Genomic DNA, 18,462 nt, shown 5'->3' on the forward strand with positions numbered 1-18,462 from the left:
ATGTATGATGCATTGATGAACAGTGAGTGTGGACTCTATGTGTTTTGGTTCTTTCCGTAAATTGATTCAAATAGATGGGTCTTCAGTAGTCTGCGGAAGGATGCTTGTTCGTGGATCGCTCTTAAGTTGCGTGGCAGTGTGTTCCAAAGCTGCGTGCTCGTGTGAGAAAAGGTTGACGCATGTAGCGTCTTGTATTTCACGCCCTTGCAAGTAGGGAAATGGAGGTTGAGGTATGTTCGGGATATGTAACTAGCAGCTAGTTATGCCTAACACCCAAAAATTCTCATTTCACACAAAGTAACTGGCTAGACACCAGTAAAATATAAAAATGTCATTACATTGGCTTCCCATTTTGTTTCTTTTCTGTGGCTAGCATTGGTGGGTGATCCAACAAAGGTCACACAATTTGGTGTCAAAGCATTTCCCCAGAAGTGTGGCTGATTTCTATAAAAGACTGGCAGCAGTGCATCCCATTTAATAAAAAAAGTTACTGAAAGCTTACCCAGTCTGCCTGTCACCAATGATCAACTCACGCTGGCCACGGCCAATTGGTACCAAACTGTCTACAGCCTTGATGCCAGTCTGCATGGGCTCACGAACAGAGATTCTAGGAATGATACCAGGTGCTTTCAGACCAACTCTTCTACGTATCTTAGAGGTAAGTGGACCCTGCACAGAAACACAAGGCGTAACATTTGGTCTAGTAATTCCCAAAACAATTCTTTTCAAAATGTAACTTGCAAGACAGCTGTATAGTACACAACCAGCAAATAGTAATTACATCTTTAATTGGGGGGGAGGGGGGAGATTTTAAGTTAAGTTATTACTTTCAAAATTATGTAGCCAGTTCCCTAGTAATTCTCTATGAGTAGATACATCTAGAACCAAGTCACATGACATTCATACAGACCAAATGGGTCCAGCAATAGAACTCTTCCAACTACAGCTGCTGCCAGACATGTACAGAAATTGCAGGGAAGCCATTCAGAAAGTTCAGAACAATGACAAACACCGATAAATGGCACTTGCTATTAGTAGTTTAAATATGCTGCTGGAGACTCAAAAAGGTGCAGTCTAATTTTAATACTATAATCAGGGGTGTGCTGGTAAATTTTTAACAACAGGCTCTCTCTCCGGGCATAGCCGGCCCTGAAATTTTGTTTTTTGGGGGGGGGGGGGGAGAATACATGCCTCTCTCTCCCCTCCCTTGTGAGGGTACGCTAGGCATACCTTTGGCGAGCCCCACCAGCCAATAAATGGACGGCCACCATTCTCTGCTGCTTGTTTCTGGCTCTGAGCAGCATGATGGAACCTTCTTGCGCTTGCATGAAAAGCCCCAACCTGATGCTCAGAGTCAGAAACAAGGAGCAGGGGCAGCAGCAGTCTGTTTACTTGGCTAGTGGGGCCAGCATCACTGCCAGCAAAGTAAAAGAGAATTCAGGATGGGGCCCAAGCCCACATTTTGAGAGTCAGTTGTTAAAGTAGCCATGGGGAGGCCTACTTTAACAACCGGCTCCCAAAATTCTTAAAAACTTAACAAATGGCTCTCGCGAGCCTGTGAGAGCCCGCTCCAGCACACCACTGACTATAATCACTTACCACAACAGTGTGCAGGGTAAATTCAAACAAACAAGTGCCCAACATACCACAATGAAAATGATACCCCTTCTTTCTATTTAATCACATTTACTACCCAATGCTAAGAAGCAAAGGCCATATTAACGCACATTTTATAACTCTAGCTAAGCTTCCCATACCATCTGCATCTGTTCAGTACTTTCAAAATGTTTCATTCATGGCTATCAGAGTGACAGATCAAGGGTACATAATCAAGCTACTGGAACCGGTACTGCTCAAAGATGACAAAAAGAAACTGTAGGGCGTATAATATCAAAGAAACAAACTGATAAAAGGAAGGAGCAGAGATGGGAAGGCAACACTGGGCTCAGGGCCAGAACAGTGAGACCATGAGGAGATCAGGGCTGTCAAAGTTCTTGAAGCTGTAAATGAATTAAAGCAGAAACTTAGCAAGGACAGGACTGAAGGCTCAGCTGAAGGTGGTAAATATGTACCACTAAGCAGCAAAATGCCAGCACTGGTGGAAGGCAAACTTGCTATATTTGTATTTCCTACAGTACAGAACTTACTACCGTGTTTCCCCGAAAATAAGACACTGTCTTATATTAATTTTGCCCCCCAAAATGCACTAGGTCTTATTTTCAGGGGCTGTCTTATTTTTCGGGGAAACATCGGGGTTGGCTCGTCCGCCCTACGTAGCTCCTGGAACTAACCTTAAACGCCTCCTTTCACCTTCACAGCAAGCAGCAGCAGGGCAGGCCACTCCTTCCTTCCGTGTCTTACCTTCGCCTGACGTAACGTCTGCGAGGGCGGGGCACGGAAGGAAGGAGAGATCTGCCCTGCTGCTGCTTGCTGCGAAGGCGAAAGGAGGCGTTTAAGGTTAGTTCCGGGAACGACAGAGGATGGGTGGAGGGGGGGCCTTGTCCGGCTCTCAGTGGCCCTGCTTTCAAACAAAAATTTGCTAGGTCTTACTTTCGGGGGAGGCCTTATATCTATCAATTCAGGAAAACCTCTACTAGGTCTTATTTTCGGGGGCTGTCTTACTTTTGGGGAAACAGGGTATGTAGCTGCATGATAGATTGAATGGTACAAAGAACTTTATGGCAAATTCATAGGGATTAACCAAAGTATGCTGCTGTGCATGTTCCTGGTACAGTAAAACATTTTGTGCTGTGTTGACATTATGATTTGTCACAGAGATGTCCCAAGCCTATTACTATTGTATAATTGACAAATTCCAGCTCCAGGTCTCAGAAAAGCCAAAGGCCTAGGGACAAGAGATCACTGCCACATCTGCAGGCAGAGACCAGCAACAAATATAGTTTGACTCAAAACTAGTTTTACTTGGAATTCTGAAGCTTTTATGCAGGGCTTCACAGGCCTGTACCAGGCACCCCAAAAAGCAGTCAGGTTGTTCAAAATAAATATTCAGGATTACATTTGTATAAATTAAGATTGGCTGTAAGCAAATTTGTTTCATGCATTTTCATTGTGGATATCCTGGGCAGGTTTAGTAAGCACTGTATGCTGAGTTCAGATGTCTTTCAAGTTGTAAAGGTATTTTTTTTTTTTTTTTTAATGGATTAGGGAGAAGATGCTTAAAGCATCTAACCAAATCATGACTATAGTAGATGTCAGTCACTCAGCTCAATACTTCCCTGTTTAACCCAGGGCTTCCTACTACTGATCATGCTGTCAGGATAAGAACATATTGGGTCGGACAATGGTCCATCTAGCCCAGTATCCTGTTTCTAACAGTGGCCAATCCAAGTCACAAGTACCTAGCAGAAACCCAATGAACAAGCATGAGAGATTTGCACAATTTGAGTTTATCATTTGTTTCTCTCTCATTTACTGTAAAAATCCTGACAGCCTGGCTGCCTGTAATGTTATAATGTAGCAGGAAAGATTTGGTGAGTGCTAGCTTAGAGGAAAACAGAGTTTTAGTGCTCATTTTTAGGGGTTTCTTTGCCCATAACAAAGTCACTCTGTCCACCCTGCTCTCCTTTGGGGTGGGGAGATCTGCTATTACTTATTCCAATGCCATGACAATAATCAAGAAGAAAAATGTTAAAAGACTGAATTCACTTGTTCAAAAATGTAGGTTCATCAATAGACTACAACAAAAGTAATGCAATAAAATCAAACATTGTAACACGCTTTTATTTACTACTACTACTATTTAGCATTTCTATAGCGCTACAAGGCATACGCAGCGCTGCACAAACATAGAAGAAAGACAGTCCCTGCTCAAAGAGCTTACAATCTAATAGACAAAAAATAAATAAAGTAAGCAAATCAAATCAATTAATGTGAACGGGAAGGAAGAGAGGAGGGTAGGTGGAGGCGAGTGGTTACAAGTGGTTACGAGTCAAAAGCAATGTTAAAGAGGTGGGCTTTCAGTCTAGATTTAAAGGTGGCCAAGGATGGGGCAAGACGTAGGGGCTCAGGAAGCTTATTCCAGGCGTAGGGTGCAGCGAGACAGAAGGCGCGAAGTCTGGAGTTGGCAGTAGTGGAGAAGGGAACAGACAAGAAGGATTTATCCATGGAGCGGAGTGCACGGGAAGGGGTGTAGGGAAGGACGAGTGTGGAGAGATACTGGGAAGCAGCAGAGTGAATACATTTATAGGTTAGTAGAAGAAGTTTGAACAGGATGCGAAAACGGATAGGGAGCCAGTGAAGGGTCTTGAGGAGAGGGGTAGTATGAGTAAAGCGACCCTGGCGGAAGATGAGACGGGCAGCAGAGTTTTGAACCGACTGGAGAGGGGAGAGGTGACTAAGTGGGAGGCCAGCAAGAAGCAGATTGCAGTAGTCTAAACGAGAGGTGACAAGGGTGTTTTGTGCCCCTCCCCCCACACTCCACTGGAGACAGACATTGGGTAATAGGGAGCCCTTTATTGGCTGTCCTGTTGTCCTAAAGAGAACTCAGAGTGCAAAGACCAGGATACCGAAAAGGTATAAACATTAAAAAAAAAAAAAAAAGATAGGAGAAAAATATAAAAGTGAACTGCTAAATTCATCCATGTTTACCTTTCCATCAATGGCGTTACCCAGGGCATCTACCACACGGCCCAGCAGCTCTTCACCAACAGGAACGTCCACAATGGCACCTGTCCTCTTCACAATGTCGCCCTCCTTGATCAGTTTATCATTACCAAAGACCACAACACCAACATTGTCAGGTTCCAGATTCAGAGACATACCCTAAAAATCATAGCAGAGAAATGTTACCTTACATAACCTTTGTGCGCCAATCAAAGCAACAGTAGTAATCAATGCCAGTTTCACCAACAGGAAACCACAAAAAGGAAGGGAGAACTGGGTGAAAGGCTGGCTATATACCTGTAGCCCATCTACACTGATGGTCAGGGTTCTGGAAGAAAATGTCCTCATCACATCTGAATGGTTTACAACATGATTAAATGTACTGCCCTGTGAACAAGCTCAGAATATTCTCAGAGTTGCACACCTTCACCTAACAACCCAGTTAACTTGCTCATTGTAATTATCCTGAAAACCATACTCATTTGTGATCTTTAAGCTTTAGCGCTAATACACTTAAGAGATCTCTAACAAAACATGTAGTTATTCGTGAAGAGACATATGCATCTATGTAGCCTGATCCCTTGCTTGCCAGTCCCCACAAGCTTAGGTTCAGATTCACAGGAATTACCCCACATTATCCAGAAATTCTAAAGCAAAGTTACTTACCTGTAGCAGGTGTTCTCTGAAGACAGCAAGCCGATTAGTCTAACATCTGGGTGATGCCATCTGATGAAGCCCTGTGCGGACACTGACTAGCAAGTAACGTAGAAGCTTCTAGCAGCACCCCACCACGCGTGTTGGTGCTTTCCCACCCAACACGGGTCCTCCAGTCAGGTGGAAAAGCAAAAAGCAGATGAAAACATACAACTAAATTTAACTCCTAGGGGAAGTGGGAGAGTATGAGAGAATAAAATCAGCCTGCTGTCCTCAGAGAACACCTGCTACAGGTGAGTATCTTTGCTTTCTCAGAGGACACGCAGGCCTTATTCTCACGTGGGAATCCCTAGCTACCAGACTCACCAAAAACAAGAAAGTTAGGATAATTGAATCTTGAAACAGCAAGATCAAATCATCAACCAACCTGAAATTCTATACAAAGTAGCGTTGTAGGTGCAGTCTAGAACAGAATAAAAGAGGGCCTAGGAGGGTGGAGTCGGATTCTAGACACTGAACAAATTCTGCAGAAATGCCTGTCCAAACCGACTGTTGCGTCAGGTATCCTGATCAAGACAGTAGTGGGATGTGAATGTGCAGATTGAAGGCCATGTTGCAGCTTTGCAAATCTCCTCTATGGAGGCTGATCTCAAGTGGGCTACCAACGCAGCCATGGCTCGGACATTGTGAGCAGCGACATGTGAGCAAAGGATATGCAATCTGCTATCCAATTTGAAAGTGTGCATTTGCCAATACCACCACCAGTCTGTTGGGGTCAAAAGAAACAAACAGCTGGGTGGACAGTCTATGAACTTTAGTCTGCTCCAGATAGAAAGCTAAGGCTTGCTTGCAGTCTAAGGTACGCAGTACACTTTCGCCAGGATGGGCATGTGATTTTGGCAAAAATGTTGGCAGAACAATTGACTGGTTAAGATGGAACGCCAACACTACTTTAGGAAAGAACTTAGGGTGCATGTGGAGAACTACTCTGTTGTGATGAAACTTAGTATGTGGTGGATGAGCTACCAGGGCCTGGGGCACACAGACTCTGTGAGCTGAACTGCCAGAACTTTCCAGGACAAAAGCTTCAGATGACAGGAATTCTAAGGCTCAAAAGGAGCTTTTATCAGCTGGGTGAGGACCATGTTGAGATCCCATGATACAGTGCAAGGTTTCACAGGGAATCTACGCCTTTGAGAGTAATAGGTCACCTCTCATAAAGCGAGCAACAAAAGGCTATACAGAGATGCACTTGCCTTCCACACAGTGATAAGCACAAGTTACACTAAGATAAACCCTTACAGAGTTGGTTTTCAAATCAGACTCGGAAGTGTGGGAGGTACTCAAGCGATTTCTGTGTAGGGCAAAAGAAGGGATCTAAGGCCTTGCCCTCACACCACCTCCTTCACTTAAAAAAAAAAAGTGTAACATCTCTTAGTGGAATCCTTTGTGGAAGCCAGCAAGACACAGGAGATGCCATCAGGCAATCCCAGGGGTTCGAGTTCTATGCTCTCAACATCCAAGCCGTGAGGGCCACAGCTTGGAGACTGGGATGAAGGGAACCCTTGTTGTGCATGACAAGGGTCAGAAAACAGTATAATCTCCACGGATCTTCAGAGGATAACTTCAGAAGAACAGGGAACCAGATCTGCCACAGCCAGTAAGGAGCTATCAGAATCATTGTTCCCTGGTCTTGACTGAGTTTCAGTCAAGTCTTCTCTATACGAGGTATGGGAGGATATGCATACAGGACCCCTTGTCACCAATTCAGGAGGAAGGCATCTGACACTGGACTGCTGTGTGACCCAAGCCTGGAGCAGAACTGAGGGACTTTGTTGTTCAGGTAAGTAGCAAAACGATCCACCAAGGGGTTGTCCAACTCTCAAAAGATCTTCCGGGATACGGCCATGTTGAGAGACCACTCATGCAGTTGCAACATCCTGCTCAGTCTGCCAGGCAGTTGTTCTCGCTGGGAAGGTAAGTGGCACAGAGGTCCATACCGCGAAGCAGAGCCCATTGCCACATGCCGACCACTTCCTGACACAAGGGGTAAGAATCCATAGCCCGCTATTTGTTGATATAGAACATTACAACCTGGTTGTCTGTTTGAATGCAAATACTTTGGTTCTGGAGTTAATCTCTGAAAGCCTTTAATGCGTTCCAAATGGCCTACAGCTTCAGCAGATTGATGTGGAACTGAACAGACCACTGGCCACAAATGTGATGCCCATCTACATGAGCTCCCCACCCAGGTTGGATGCATTCGTTGTCAATACTTTTCAAGACTGTGGAATTTGGAATGGAAGTCCCAGGGTCCAATTGGACCTGCATGTCAACCAGAGAAGGGCGTGAAGCAGCTCCGGGAGAAAGCAAATGACATCTGTTAGGTTCTCCGTCGTCTGAGACCATTGGGAAGCTAAGGTCCACTAGGCCACTGAAGTGGAGATGTGCCATGGGAGTAACATGTGCTGTTGAGGCCATGTGGCCTACCAGCCAATTGTCTAGGTCAGCATTTTCCCAAGTCAGTCCTGAAGTACCCCCTTGCCAGTCAGGTTTTCAGGATATCCACAATGAATATGCATGAAAAAGACTTGCATATAATGAGGCAGTGTATGGAAATGAATTTCATGCATATTCATTGAGGATATCCTGAAAACCTGACTGGCATGGGGGAACTCCAGGACCAACTTGGGAAACACATACCACCACCAACCCCCCCCCCCCCCCCCCCCCCCCCCATTTAGATATGCTGTGACTACCACTACACACTTGGTAAAAACTCTGGGGGGAAACACCAGGCCAAATGGCAAAATGCGATAATGGAAGTGGCGTTTCTCCATGTGAAATCTGAGATACTTCCACGCACAGGAAGTATCAAAATGTGGGTATAGGCATTCTTTAAGTCAAGAAAGCACAGCCAATCTATTACCTGAATTAGAGGAAAAAAAGGGAGTCCAGCGAAATCATCCTGAACTTTTCCTTGATCAGAAATTTATTTGGGGATGAGCCAGAATCCCCCCCCCCCTTTTTATGATCACAAGGAAGTACCTGGAATAGAATCCCTTCCCTTTTTCCCCTGGTAGCATGGGTTTGACCGCTCAGGACATTTATTTGTTACATTTGTACCCCACATTTTCCCCACCTATTTGCAGGCTCAATGTGGCTTACATAGTACCGTAATGGCGTTCGCCAATTCAGTTGATAACAAATACAGGGTATATTGTGGTCTAATGAGGTAGGTGTGTTATCAGGCACCATGAGGGTCGAAGGGAATGTAGATTGTATATTGTCCAGTACTATCATTGGTTATGCTGTGTTGCTGGGTGTGGGGATTTACGGTGGATCGGTGGGGTAAGCCTTTTTGAAGAGGTTGGTTTTTAGTGATTTCCTGAAGTTTAGATGGTCATGGATTGTTTTCACAGCTTTTGGGCGTCCATTCCATAATTGTGTGCTTATGTAGGAGAAGCAGGATGCGTAAGTTGTTTTGTATTTAAGTCCTTTACAATTTGGGTAATGTAGGTTTAGGTATGATCGTGATAATCCGATTCTGTTTCTGGTTGGTAGATCTATGAGGTCTGTCATGTATCCTGGGACTACGCTGTAGATAATTTTGTGGAATAGAGTGCAGATTTTGAAGATGATCCTTTCTTTGATTGGGAGCCAGTGCAGCTTTTCTCGGAGAGGTTTGGCACTCGAATCGTGTTTTACCAAATATCAGCCTCTACAAGTACCTGCTTGTGCTAAGAGCTGGTGAGAGACGCTCTCAATAGGCAATTTGGTGGTCTCAGACACCAATTCAGTATACCTGAGACAGACTATTTGAAGAACCCACCAGTCAGAAGTTACAAGGGCCACCAGGGGCCATCTGTGTTGGTAAAAAGTTAGCTTCCCTCTGACCGGTAAGCCGTCCAGGATGGATACTCGTTGAGCAGCTATGCTCTGCGGGATCCAGTCAAAAGCCCGTGCCCTACTCTGACTGGGGAGCTGGCGGGAGATGGGCACCTACACCTTTGAGAGTAATAGGTCACTGCCTAGGCCCACAGGAAAATCATCTTGTTGAAGACGATGCAGAAAGACAGTGTGGATGTTGTTCATGTGTTTCTTAATGAGGTCAGCGACTTCTTCCACTTTTTCTCCAAATTGCCCCTCAGCACAGCCACCAACCTTAAATTGCCCCCTCAGCACAGCCACCAACCTTTCATGAAATGCTGGTTTGAGGTCACATGCAACCATGACAGACTGCGCATGCACATCCCCACAACCATGCCAGACAATCTGGATGCAATATCAAAAGTATCATAGGCATCCCTGGCCAGATAATGCCTACACTCTTATCTGCTTGTCGGCCTGCTGGCGAAGCTCTATGGCTTGATCTGAAGGTAGAGTCCACCAGACTAAGTATACTCTTCACTGAAGATTCCAAGTACAGGCTTACACAGAGCTGGTAGGACTGTACGAGAAGTAATGTGGATTCTCATCTGGCTCCCAAAAGCGGTCCCAATCAGAGACTCTCTTGCATATTCAGCCTGATGGAGCAAGGTCCATGCCCCAAGAGCCCTACTCTCAGACTCCAGGGAAGTTTCCTCCCCTGATGTTGAGCGCGGTACTGAATGTCCAGATGCCGATATTGACATCCTGCGAGGCGCCAGTGTCGAAGATCTGGGCACCGGAGCCTCAGAGAGGGCCTGGGGATGTTCCACAGGTGGTGCAAGCGCAGTTGAAGCCTGAGCAGGAGGCTCCTGCAGTAACCATGCCAGCTCCTCTCGGAGCATGCTCCAAAGCCAAAGGTGGACATCAACAAAGGCATGGAACCAGGGCAGAGGCAGCCTGAGAAGGCATCGATGCCAGACTGGTGGTAGGAACCAGGCTGCTCGATGACTTGTGCACCAGCACCTCTAAGGAGGGGGAGCAGTCCTCCCAGGGCTGGTGCTTCTTGGGCATCAGAGGATCCAATGTCACAGTGCTCCTGGCGTCGTGCTTCGAGGAAAACCAGTGCTTATGCTTCTTGGGCTTTCCCTGATGCATAGACTTCAATCCCCTGGTGCTGACAAGGACGGCACTGAACCCGTGCGCATCCTCGGTGTCGTGTCCAATGATATCAGCACCCAACGTCAAAACAAGTGGAGACCCCCTCGATGCTGGTGCAAGTCCAGTGGATGTTATGTTAATTGATGCTTATATTTTGCAAATGCCACAAATGGTTTGATGCGGGTCACAATAATAATAATAAAAAAAAACAATATACCTCCAATTACAAATCAGCATACAAGATCTGAGGTTACAATCAACTCATATTAAATAAAAATGTCTCAACAGCTTTCCTAAAAGCATAATAATTGGGTCAAGATTCAAAATTGTAGTGGTAACAAGTACCACATGAAGAGGAATTAAATATCCTATATTTGGTAACCTGTCTGACAGAAGGAAAAGCTAACAGCATTAGGTTACTAGTTCTGGATATGGTTTTCATTTGCAACAATGAAATCCACTCTGTCAGATAAAGAGGAGCATCACCGTATATGATTCTTCAATGTCAGTGTACAGAGCTTGAATCTGCATCTTGCATATATGGGTAACCAATGAAGTCTTTGCAACCGTACTGAAGCAGAATCTAATCTTAGAGAGAAAATTAGTCATGTGGCTGTGTTCTGGACTAACTGTAATCTCTTTATCAAAGTTTTAGTGCAGCAAATATAAATAATATTGCAGTGGTTGAGCTTAGATAGTAAAGCCTGAACCAGCAATCCAAAGGTACTTGGTTCAAAGTATTTGCAAACTGATCTTAATTTTATCATCATCAAAAAAAGGTCTGGACCAGTGATGTCACAATAGATAAATGATAGTGAGCTGTCTACCTCAACTCTTAGAATTTTAGATTTAGATACAAATGAGAAGGTATTAATACCGATAGTAAATGGTTGGGAAAACTCTGGTGTGTTTGTCGGACCTAGCCATAAAAATGTGGTCTCATCACTATTTAATTTCAGCCTTTTAATTATGATCCAACGTTCTATCAGACCTACACAGGAAGATACTAGGGCCAACGTAGTTGCCCAGTCATTTGCCAATGGAAATAGTAAAGTGATATCATTAGCATAGATATAGAAAGGAACCTTAAATGTTTCTAACAGATATCCCAGAGGATAGAGGAGATTAAATAATGGAGTCAGAGGAGACCCCTGTGGAACACCACATCCGGGGCTCCAACAGGGTGAATTAACACCATCCTTCTGAACCATATACCTCCTAGTTGTCAGAAATCCTTTAAACCAATAAAAGATTTGGACAACTACAGCTCTTTGTCCCTGACTCAAACGTGCTTTGCCATGAGCAATGATAGAAGCTATTATGGTCTTGGTGCTATGGTTTTTCCTAAACCCAGCATGATAAAAAGATATTCTTCACCCTTCACAATTAGATATCTATCCGGAAGTTGTGAAACAAAACCTTCAATAAACCTTTGTAAACAAAGAAATTGGAGCCACAGGCCGGTAATTGTTGGGAGATGACAAATCACCATTAGACTTTTTCAGGACAGGAGTCAGAACAATATCACCAAATGTGGGAAAGACTGATCATCTGACAGAATTTTTGAACCAGTCTGTTAAACCTAACAACAATTTCTCTGGTATATTACCGTATTTTTCGGACTATAAGACGCACCTAGGTTTTAGAGGAGGGAAATAGGAAAATTTTTTTTTTCCTTTTTCCCTCCTCTAAAACTTAGGTGCTCCGGTGCGTCTTGTCCGAATCCCTCCCTCTGAGTTCAGGATCGCCGTCAGGGTTACCTCCTCCCCTCCCCCCCCCGTCACCACTTCTCCCCTTACTCACGCAATCTTCCCTGGTGGTCTAGTGATGTCGGGGCAGGAAAGAGCCCCCTCTTTCCTGCCCAGCGCGCTGCTCTCCATCCTCCTGTATGCATTGCTGCCTGACGGTCTCGGCGAGATTCAAAATGGCCACCGAGAATTGAAGTCTCGGCGGCCATTTTGAATCTCGCGGAGACCATCAGGCTGCATACAGGAGGATGGAGAGCAGCGCGCTGGGCAGGAAAGAGGGGGCTCTTTCCTGCCCCGACGTCACTAGACCACCAGGGAAGATCGCGTGAGTAGGGAGAAGTGGTGACAGGGCCGGGGGGGGGGGGGGGGGGGGGGGGGGGGGGGGAGGAGGAGGTAACCCTGACGGCGATCCCTGAACTCGGAGGGCGGGCGGCCTGCCAGCCAGCCAGCCAAATCTACCTTCGTACTATAAGACGCACCCCCCCAAATTTGGGGGTTATTGAGCCAGAGGCTGAAGCGGCTTGGGTATGCCCAGGGTTAAGATATGTTGTTATATTTAAATAAAGCTGCGGCCAAGTTGTGCCAAGTCAACAAATAACATGTGTGAAGTCTTTATTCAGTAAAGGTGATAAAACAGTAAACGGGGGTGCCCGAGGGATCTCGGCTGCCTATGTTATTTGGCTTAGTAGTTTTTCATCAAGCTTAACGCATTGATTGGAACCAGCCTCCAGTGAACTTTAAGCACCGTGGTCTTCATTCACAAGTAGCCAGGGAGTTTCCTCTATTTTTATATCACCACTCAGCTCAGTTCAAATACCACAGCAAACAGTTTTGAGCCAGCTAATATAGGTACTGGCCATTAACATGTTAAGTTCTGAACAAACGCTGAGACACTCTACCCACAGGGGCTTTGAATGCAACTCCTGCAGAATCCCAAGTCAGTCTGGGAACAGAAACTAGCCATTAATACCACGTCTTCCACACTGAGGTGCAAAGCACTCACCGTCAAGCCAGTGCTCACTTCAGAACTAAATAACTGACCAGCTTCATCAAAGGACTCAGATTAGTAAAATCAGCTGGATGATGATGCACCCATTCAGAAGGTCCTGGGGAGAACACTGACCAACCGACTAATTTAACAGAAAATTTCATATTATGCCTCAGTGCTGCCTCTGGATTAAACTTGCCCAGTCCCAAACTTTGCACTCTACCTTCAGCCCTGAAGAAAACTCCACCATCTCTTCGGCTTGAACGTTCCTAAGACCATACACACGAGCAATTCCATCACCAATGGACAGCACACGCCCTGTCTCTTCTAGGTCAGCAGAAGTGTCAGCACCCAGGATACGCTCCTCAAGAATGGAGGATACCTCTGCAGTGCCTAAAGAAAAAAACAAAACAAAAACAAACATATTAGTGCTAAATATAATTCTTAGGACCTTTAAAAATCAAATCAGTTTGTATTTTTGCCTTCCTTTTATTTCAACGTTCTTTCCATTTTGTGGTCCACAGCATTTTATTGTCTTTGCTTGACTACAGTGGTATTCGTGTAAGTAATCATAAGAGTTTATTAAAGAAAACCCAGACTATTCAAAACACAGCTGTGTGCTTAATATTTTCTGCTCACAGATACGAGAGGTCTTTACTATGATTTTTAAACTACTTTATGGACTAGCACCCAGTTATATGCTGGAATTGATTCAGATGCCAAGTATTAAATGTTATTTTCCAGATATGTTGTTACATTTCCTAAAGGGCTAAAAGATATTTACTTCAGGTTTTGTCCAACAGGCACCAACTACTTAGAACTCAATCTCTATTCATTTTAGAAAAATATAGAACTATTTACCTTTTAGGAAAGTGTTAAAAACGCTTCTCTAAGAAATATCTAACAGTGTAATCTGTATTTTGTGCTTTCTTTTTTGGAGAACTTTAATTTTTACTTCCCAGGGATTACCTGGTTTACTTGTCTGTAATCTGTGTCAAACCTGTAAAATGTTTGTGGAATATAAGAACATTTGAAGTTGATGCCATTAGCAAAAAAGGATGATATAATGGACAAAAATGGTTAATGATGCCTCAGGCACCCATACTTATGTATGATCTTTATATTTAAGAAGTTAAGATGCTGAAGGAAAGGATAGTGAATTTTCTGGAAGCCAATAAGTTGCAAGATCCGAGACAACATGGTTTTACCAAAGGGAAATCGTGCCAAACGAATCTCATTGAGTTCTTTGATTGGGTGACAGGAGAACTGAATCAGGGATGAGCTATGGACGTAATCTACTTAGATTTCAGCAAAGCTTTTGACACGATTCCCCACAGGAGGCTCTTAAATAAACTGGATGGGCTGAAGATAGGACCCGAAGTGGTGAACTGGATTAGGAACTGGTTGACGGACAGAAGCCAGAGGGTGGTGGTGAATGGAATTCGCTCAGAGGAGGGAAAGGTGAGTAGTGGTGTGCCTCAAGGATCGGTGCTGGGACCGATTCTGTTCAATATATTTGTGAGTGACATTGCCGAAGGGTTAGAAGGTAAAGTTTGCCTATTTGCGGATGATACTAAGATCTGTAACAGAGTAGACAGCCGGGAGGGAGTGGAAAACATGAAAAAGGATCTGAGGAAGCTAGAAGAATGGTCTAAGGTTTGGCAATTAAAATTCAATGCGAAGAAATGCAAAGTGAAGCACTTAGGGAATAGAAATCCTCGGGAGATGTATGTGTTAGGCGGGGAGAATCTGATAGGTATGGACGGGGAGAGGGATCTTGGGGTGATAGTATCTGAGGATCTGAAGGCGACGAAAGTGTGACAAGGCGGTGGCCATAGCTAGAAGGTTGTTAGGCTGTATAGAGAGAGGTGTGACCAGCAGAAGAAAGGAGGTGTTGATGCCCCTGTATAAGTCGTTGGTGAGGCCCCACCTACAGTATTGTGTTCAGTTTTGGAGGCCGTACCTTGCGAAGGATGTAAAAATAATTGAAGCGGTGCAAAGAAAAGCTACGAGAATGGTAAGGGATTTGCGTTACAAGACGTATGAGGAGAGACTTGATGACCTGCACATGTATACTCTGGAAGAAAGGAGAAACAGGGGTGATATGATACAGACGTTCAACTATTTGAAAAGTATTAATCCGCAAACGAACCTTTTCCAGAGGTGCGAAGGCGGTAGAACGAGAGGACATGAAATGAGATTGAAGGGGGGCAGACTCAAGAAAAATGTCAGGAAGTATTTTTTCACGGAAAGAGTAGTGGATGCTTGGAATGCCCTACCGCGGGAGGTAGTGGAAATGAAAACGGTAACAGAATTCAAACACGCGTGGGATAAAAATAAAGGAATCCTGTTCAGAAGGAATGGATCCTAAGGCGCTTAGCCGAGATTGGGTGGCAGAGCCGGTGGCGGGAGGCGGGGATAGTGCTGGGCAGACTTATACGGTCTGTGCCAGAGCCGGTGGTGGGAGGCGGGGCTGGTGGTTGGGAGGCGGGGATAGTGCTGGGCAGACTTACACAGTCTGTGCCCTGAAAAGGACAGGTACAAATCAAGTAAGGTATACACAAAAAGTAGCACATATCAGTTTATCTTGTTGGGCAGACTGGATGGACCATGCAGGTCTTTTTCTGCCGTCATTTACTATGTTACTATATAACTTGCCCACTTGATAGCACCGACTGCTTCCATACAGGAGATAATTCAAATACTGCTCATTTGAGGGCCAAAGCAGTGAGCTAAATTACCTGCTACTCCGTGGTTTTACACTGAGACTTGCAACTGTTTTGCTCATTCATGTCCCCAGTGACTGTGCATGCCTCAGAACACACCCTTCCTGCTTCCAAATCTCTCAAAAGCAAACCAGATTTTGCCTGGCATAAATCTCTAGCATCAGAAATTTGGAACCTGCCTGCTCTTAGGAAGAAGGACAACACCTATCACAGGCTGGTCACTAGACTGGACTGCACAGAAGGGAAGGTGGGGAGGAAACATCTTAGCAAAACGCAAAATACCCCCCCCCCCCCCCCCGCCCAGAAAAAAAAAGCTATTCTCTGTACCTTGTAATTTATAGGCTGGCACCCCCACCTCTAATGCTATCAGTGGCATGCTAATGACCCCTACATCTGCTCTTACACACCGCCTCCTCCTTCCCCTAACAGTCCAAACTGCCTTCCCCTCTGAGGGACTCCCCTCAACCAGTCACCCTGCACCCTTCTCTCCCTCTCAGGCACTTACTCAGCCAGTAGCTACTGAAGAAGGGCTGCACATATTTTGCATTAATTGTCTCATTCACTAAGATTTGCATTGGTTTCTGCACAGCATCTCATCTGTAGTTTTCAAGACTCGCACTAGCTGTTCTTGTGCTCTACATCTTAAAACTAATAAGAGCTGCAACAAACACAAAATCCTGAGAACCAGGATTCAATATGTAGGCACCATGGTAAACTGGCACCCAGGATTCACTAAGTCCTGCATTGTAACTTTTTTGCATTCCGTGGGATAGCATAACCCCCTGCTGCATATATAAAAACAACTACTACAGCAGTTAAGAAGATTTTTAAAAGATTTTGAAAGTCAGCAACAGCAACTCCTTAGAGCCTGCAAGCCTTAACAGTGAAAATACAAACTAAAAGCTCACTACAGATGTCCCAAAAAATTACAATCCAAAAGATGCATATTCAAAAAGCTCCCGAGTGGGAAATACAGCCAGCTTAATCAGTATATTCAGCATAACGTACCCAGAAAAGCATGCTGCTGAATGCATCCAGATAAGTAGCTGATCAGTGTTAACTAATTTTATTACAGAAATACCCTAAGTACCAATCCTTCACCCACAAACACTGAAAGCAAAAATTAGCTTGGACAAAATTTAACCAGCGAGCTGAGGGGAAATTTAAGCCACTAAGACTTGTGCAGTACAAAGACTAGAGGACATTTAATTAAGTTACATGGAAATACTTTTAAAATGAATAGGAAGAAATATTTTTTCATTCAATGAGTAGTTAAGCTCTGGAACTTGTTGCCCGAGGATGTGGTAACAACGGTTAGCATATCTGGGTTTCAAAAAAGGTTTGGACAAGTTCCTGGAGGAGAAGTGTGCTATTGAGACAGACATGGGGGAAGCCACTGCTTGCCCTCGGATTATGGAATGTTGCTACTATTTGGGTTTCTGCCAGGTACTTGTGACCTCGATTGGCCGCTGTTAGAAACAGGATACTGGGCTAGATGGACCATTGGTCTGACCCAGTATAGCTATTCTTATGTTAGGTAAACAAACCTTTAAGTAATTATCTGAGACAACACAATAAAATCAGGGGAATGCGCTCTGGGCCTTGAAGGCTACCATCTGGTCAAGTTTTCCAAATTTTTATTATTTATGGAAAATTATAATTTAAATAATTCAGGTGAACTATTTGTACATAAAAGGTAAACATGATAGGAAAAAGTGATTTTTCAATACTATTTGAAGACTTGAGAAGTTATGTAGATTTGTTAAAATTAATGAAATACCTGTAATAAATTTGCATGTACTGCTGTATGTACAAATTTCTCTCATCTAGATTAAATTACATTTATCTGGAAACCTTAGCCAATTGGCAGCCCTCTACGTTTGGGAAGCTTGCCAGGTGCCCTTGGCCTGGATTGGCCGCTGTCGTGGACAGGATGCTGGGCTCGATGGACCCTTGGTCTTTTCCCAGTGTGGCATTACTTATGTACCTATCCCTATAAAGTGACTTCAAGGTCACAAGTGATCTTCCCAGCAGATTGGAATTGGTAATCCACCCATTAGGACACTTTTTCTCTCTCAGATATAAAGCAATTACAATGTTTTTATAAAAAGGAAACCTCACCGGTCTTTTGAAGCCATGTCCCAGAGGTATGGAGATTTCTTGTGGCAATAAAAGCTGCACCAAGAGCATTCCTGGAAACCTGACACAAGAACACATTGTCAAAATCTAGAACATTTTCAAACTTACATAGCAATACATGCTAATTATTTAATTGAATTACAAATCAGACCTTAAACACTGGACATCATTCCCACACATCTAAGGAAGTAAACCCACTTTACCAAAACACCAGCATTAGTTTACTAGGGAAAACGTTGGGGGGAGAGAGAGAGAGGAAAAACACAGAAACAAAGGGTACAGGAATTTCTCCACATTTTAACAGATACACCTAACCAGTGAAAAAAATAATACACTAGATGCTAATAGGAAGCGTGCAATAAATAGTCATAGCAAAAGTCAACACATGTAAAACTTGTATTTTATTTGTAACATTTGCATCCAAGGTAACACAAACAAGTGGGGAAAAACTCCGCTCAACTTTTGTTCCGTGGAGTTGGTGGCAGGACAGGCAAGCTGATATTACCACTTGCTACTTGAGCAGTACTTTATCGCAGGGCGTCCTTCCCCTGACGAA

General features: G+C 44.3%; 1 protein-coding gene across 1 annotated transcript in view; it reads right to left on the minus strand.

Moving 5' to 3' along the window:
- ATP5F1A (ATP synthase F1 subunit alpha) overlaps positions 1–18,462 on the minus strand; it is a 42,644-nt gene that overhangs the window by 12,874 nt on the left and 11,308 nt on the right. The window contains exons 2-5 of the mRNA XM_030192893.1: positions 17,889–17,967; positions 13,265–13,434; positions 4,609–4,782; positions 503–669 (exon numbers count right to left, since the gene is read on the minus strand). Of these exons, the coding sequence (XP_030048753.1) occupies positions 503–669; positions 4,609–4,782; positions 13,265–13,434; positions 17,889–17,967 (590 nt within the window). The remainder of the gene's footprint in view (positions 1–502; positions 670–4,608; positions 4,783–13,264; positions 13,435–17,888; positions 17,968–18,462) is intronic.

Source organism: Microcaecilia unicolor, chromosome 2, assembly GCF_901765095.1.
Source record: "Microcaecilia unicolor chromosome 2, aMicUni1.1, whole genome shotgun sequence".
Taxonomy (NCBI): domain Eukaryota; kingdom Metazoa; phylum Chordata; class Amphibia; order Gymnophiona; family Siphonopidae; genus Microcaecilia; species Microcaecilia unicolor.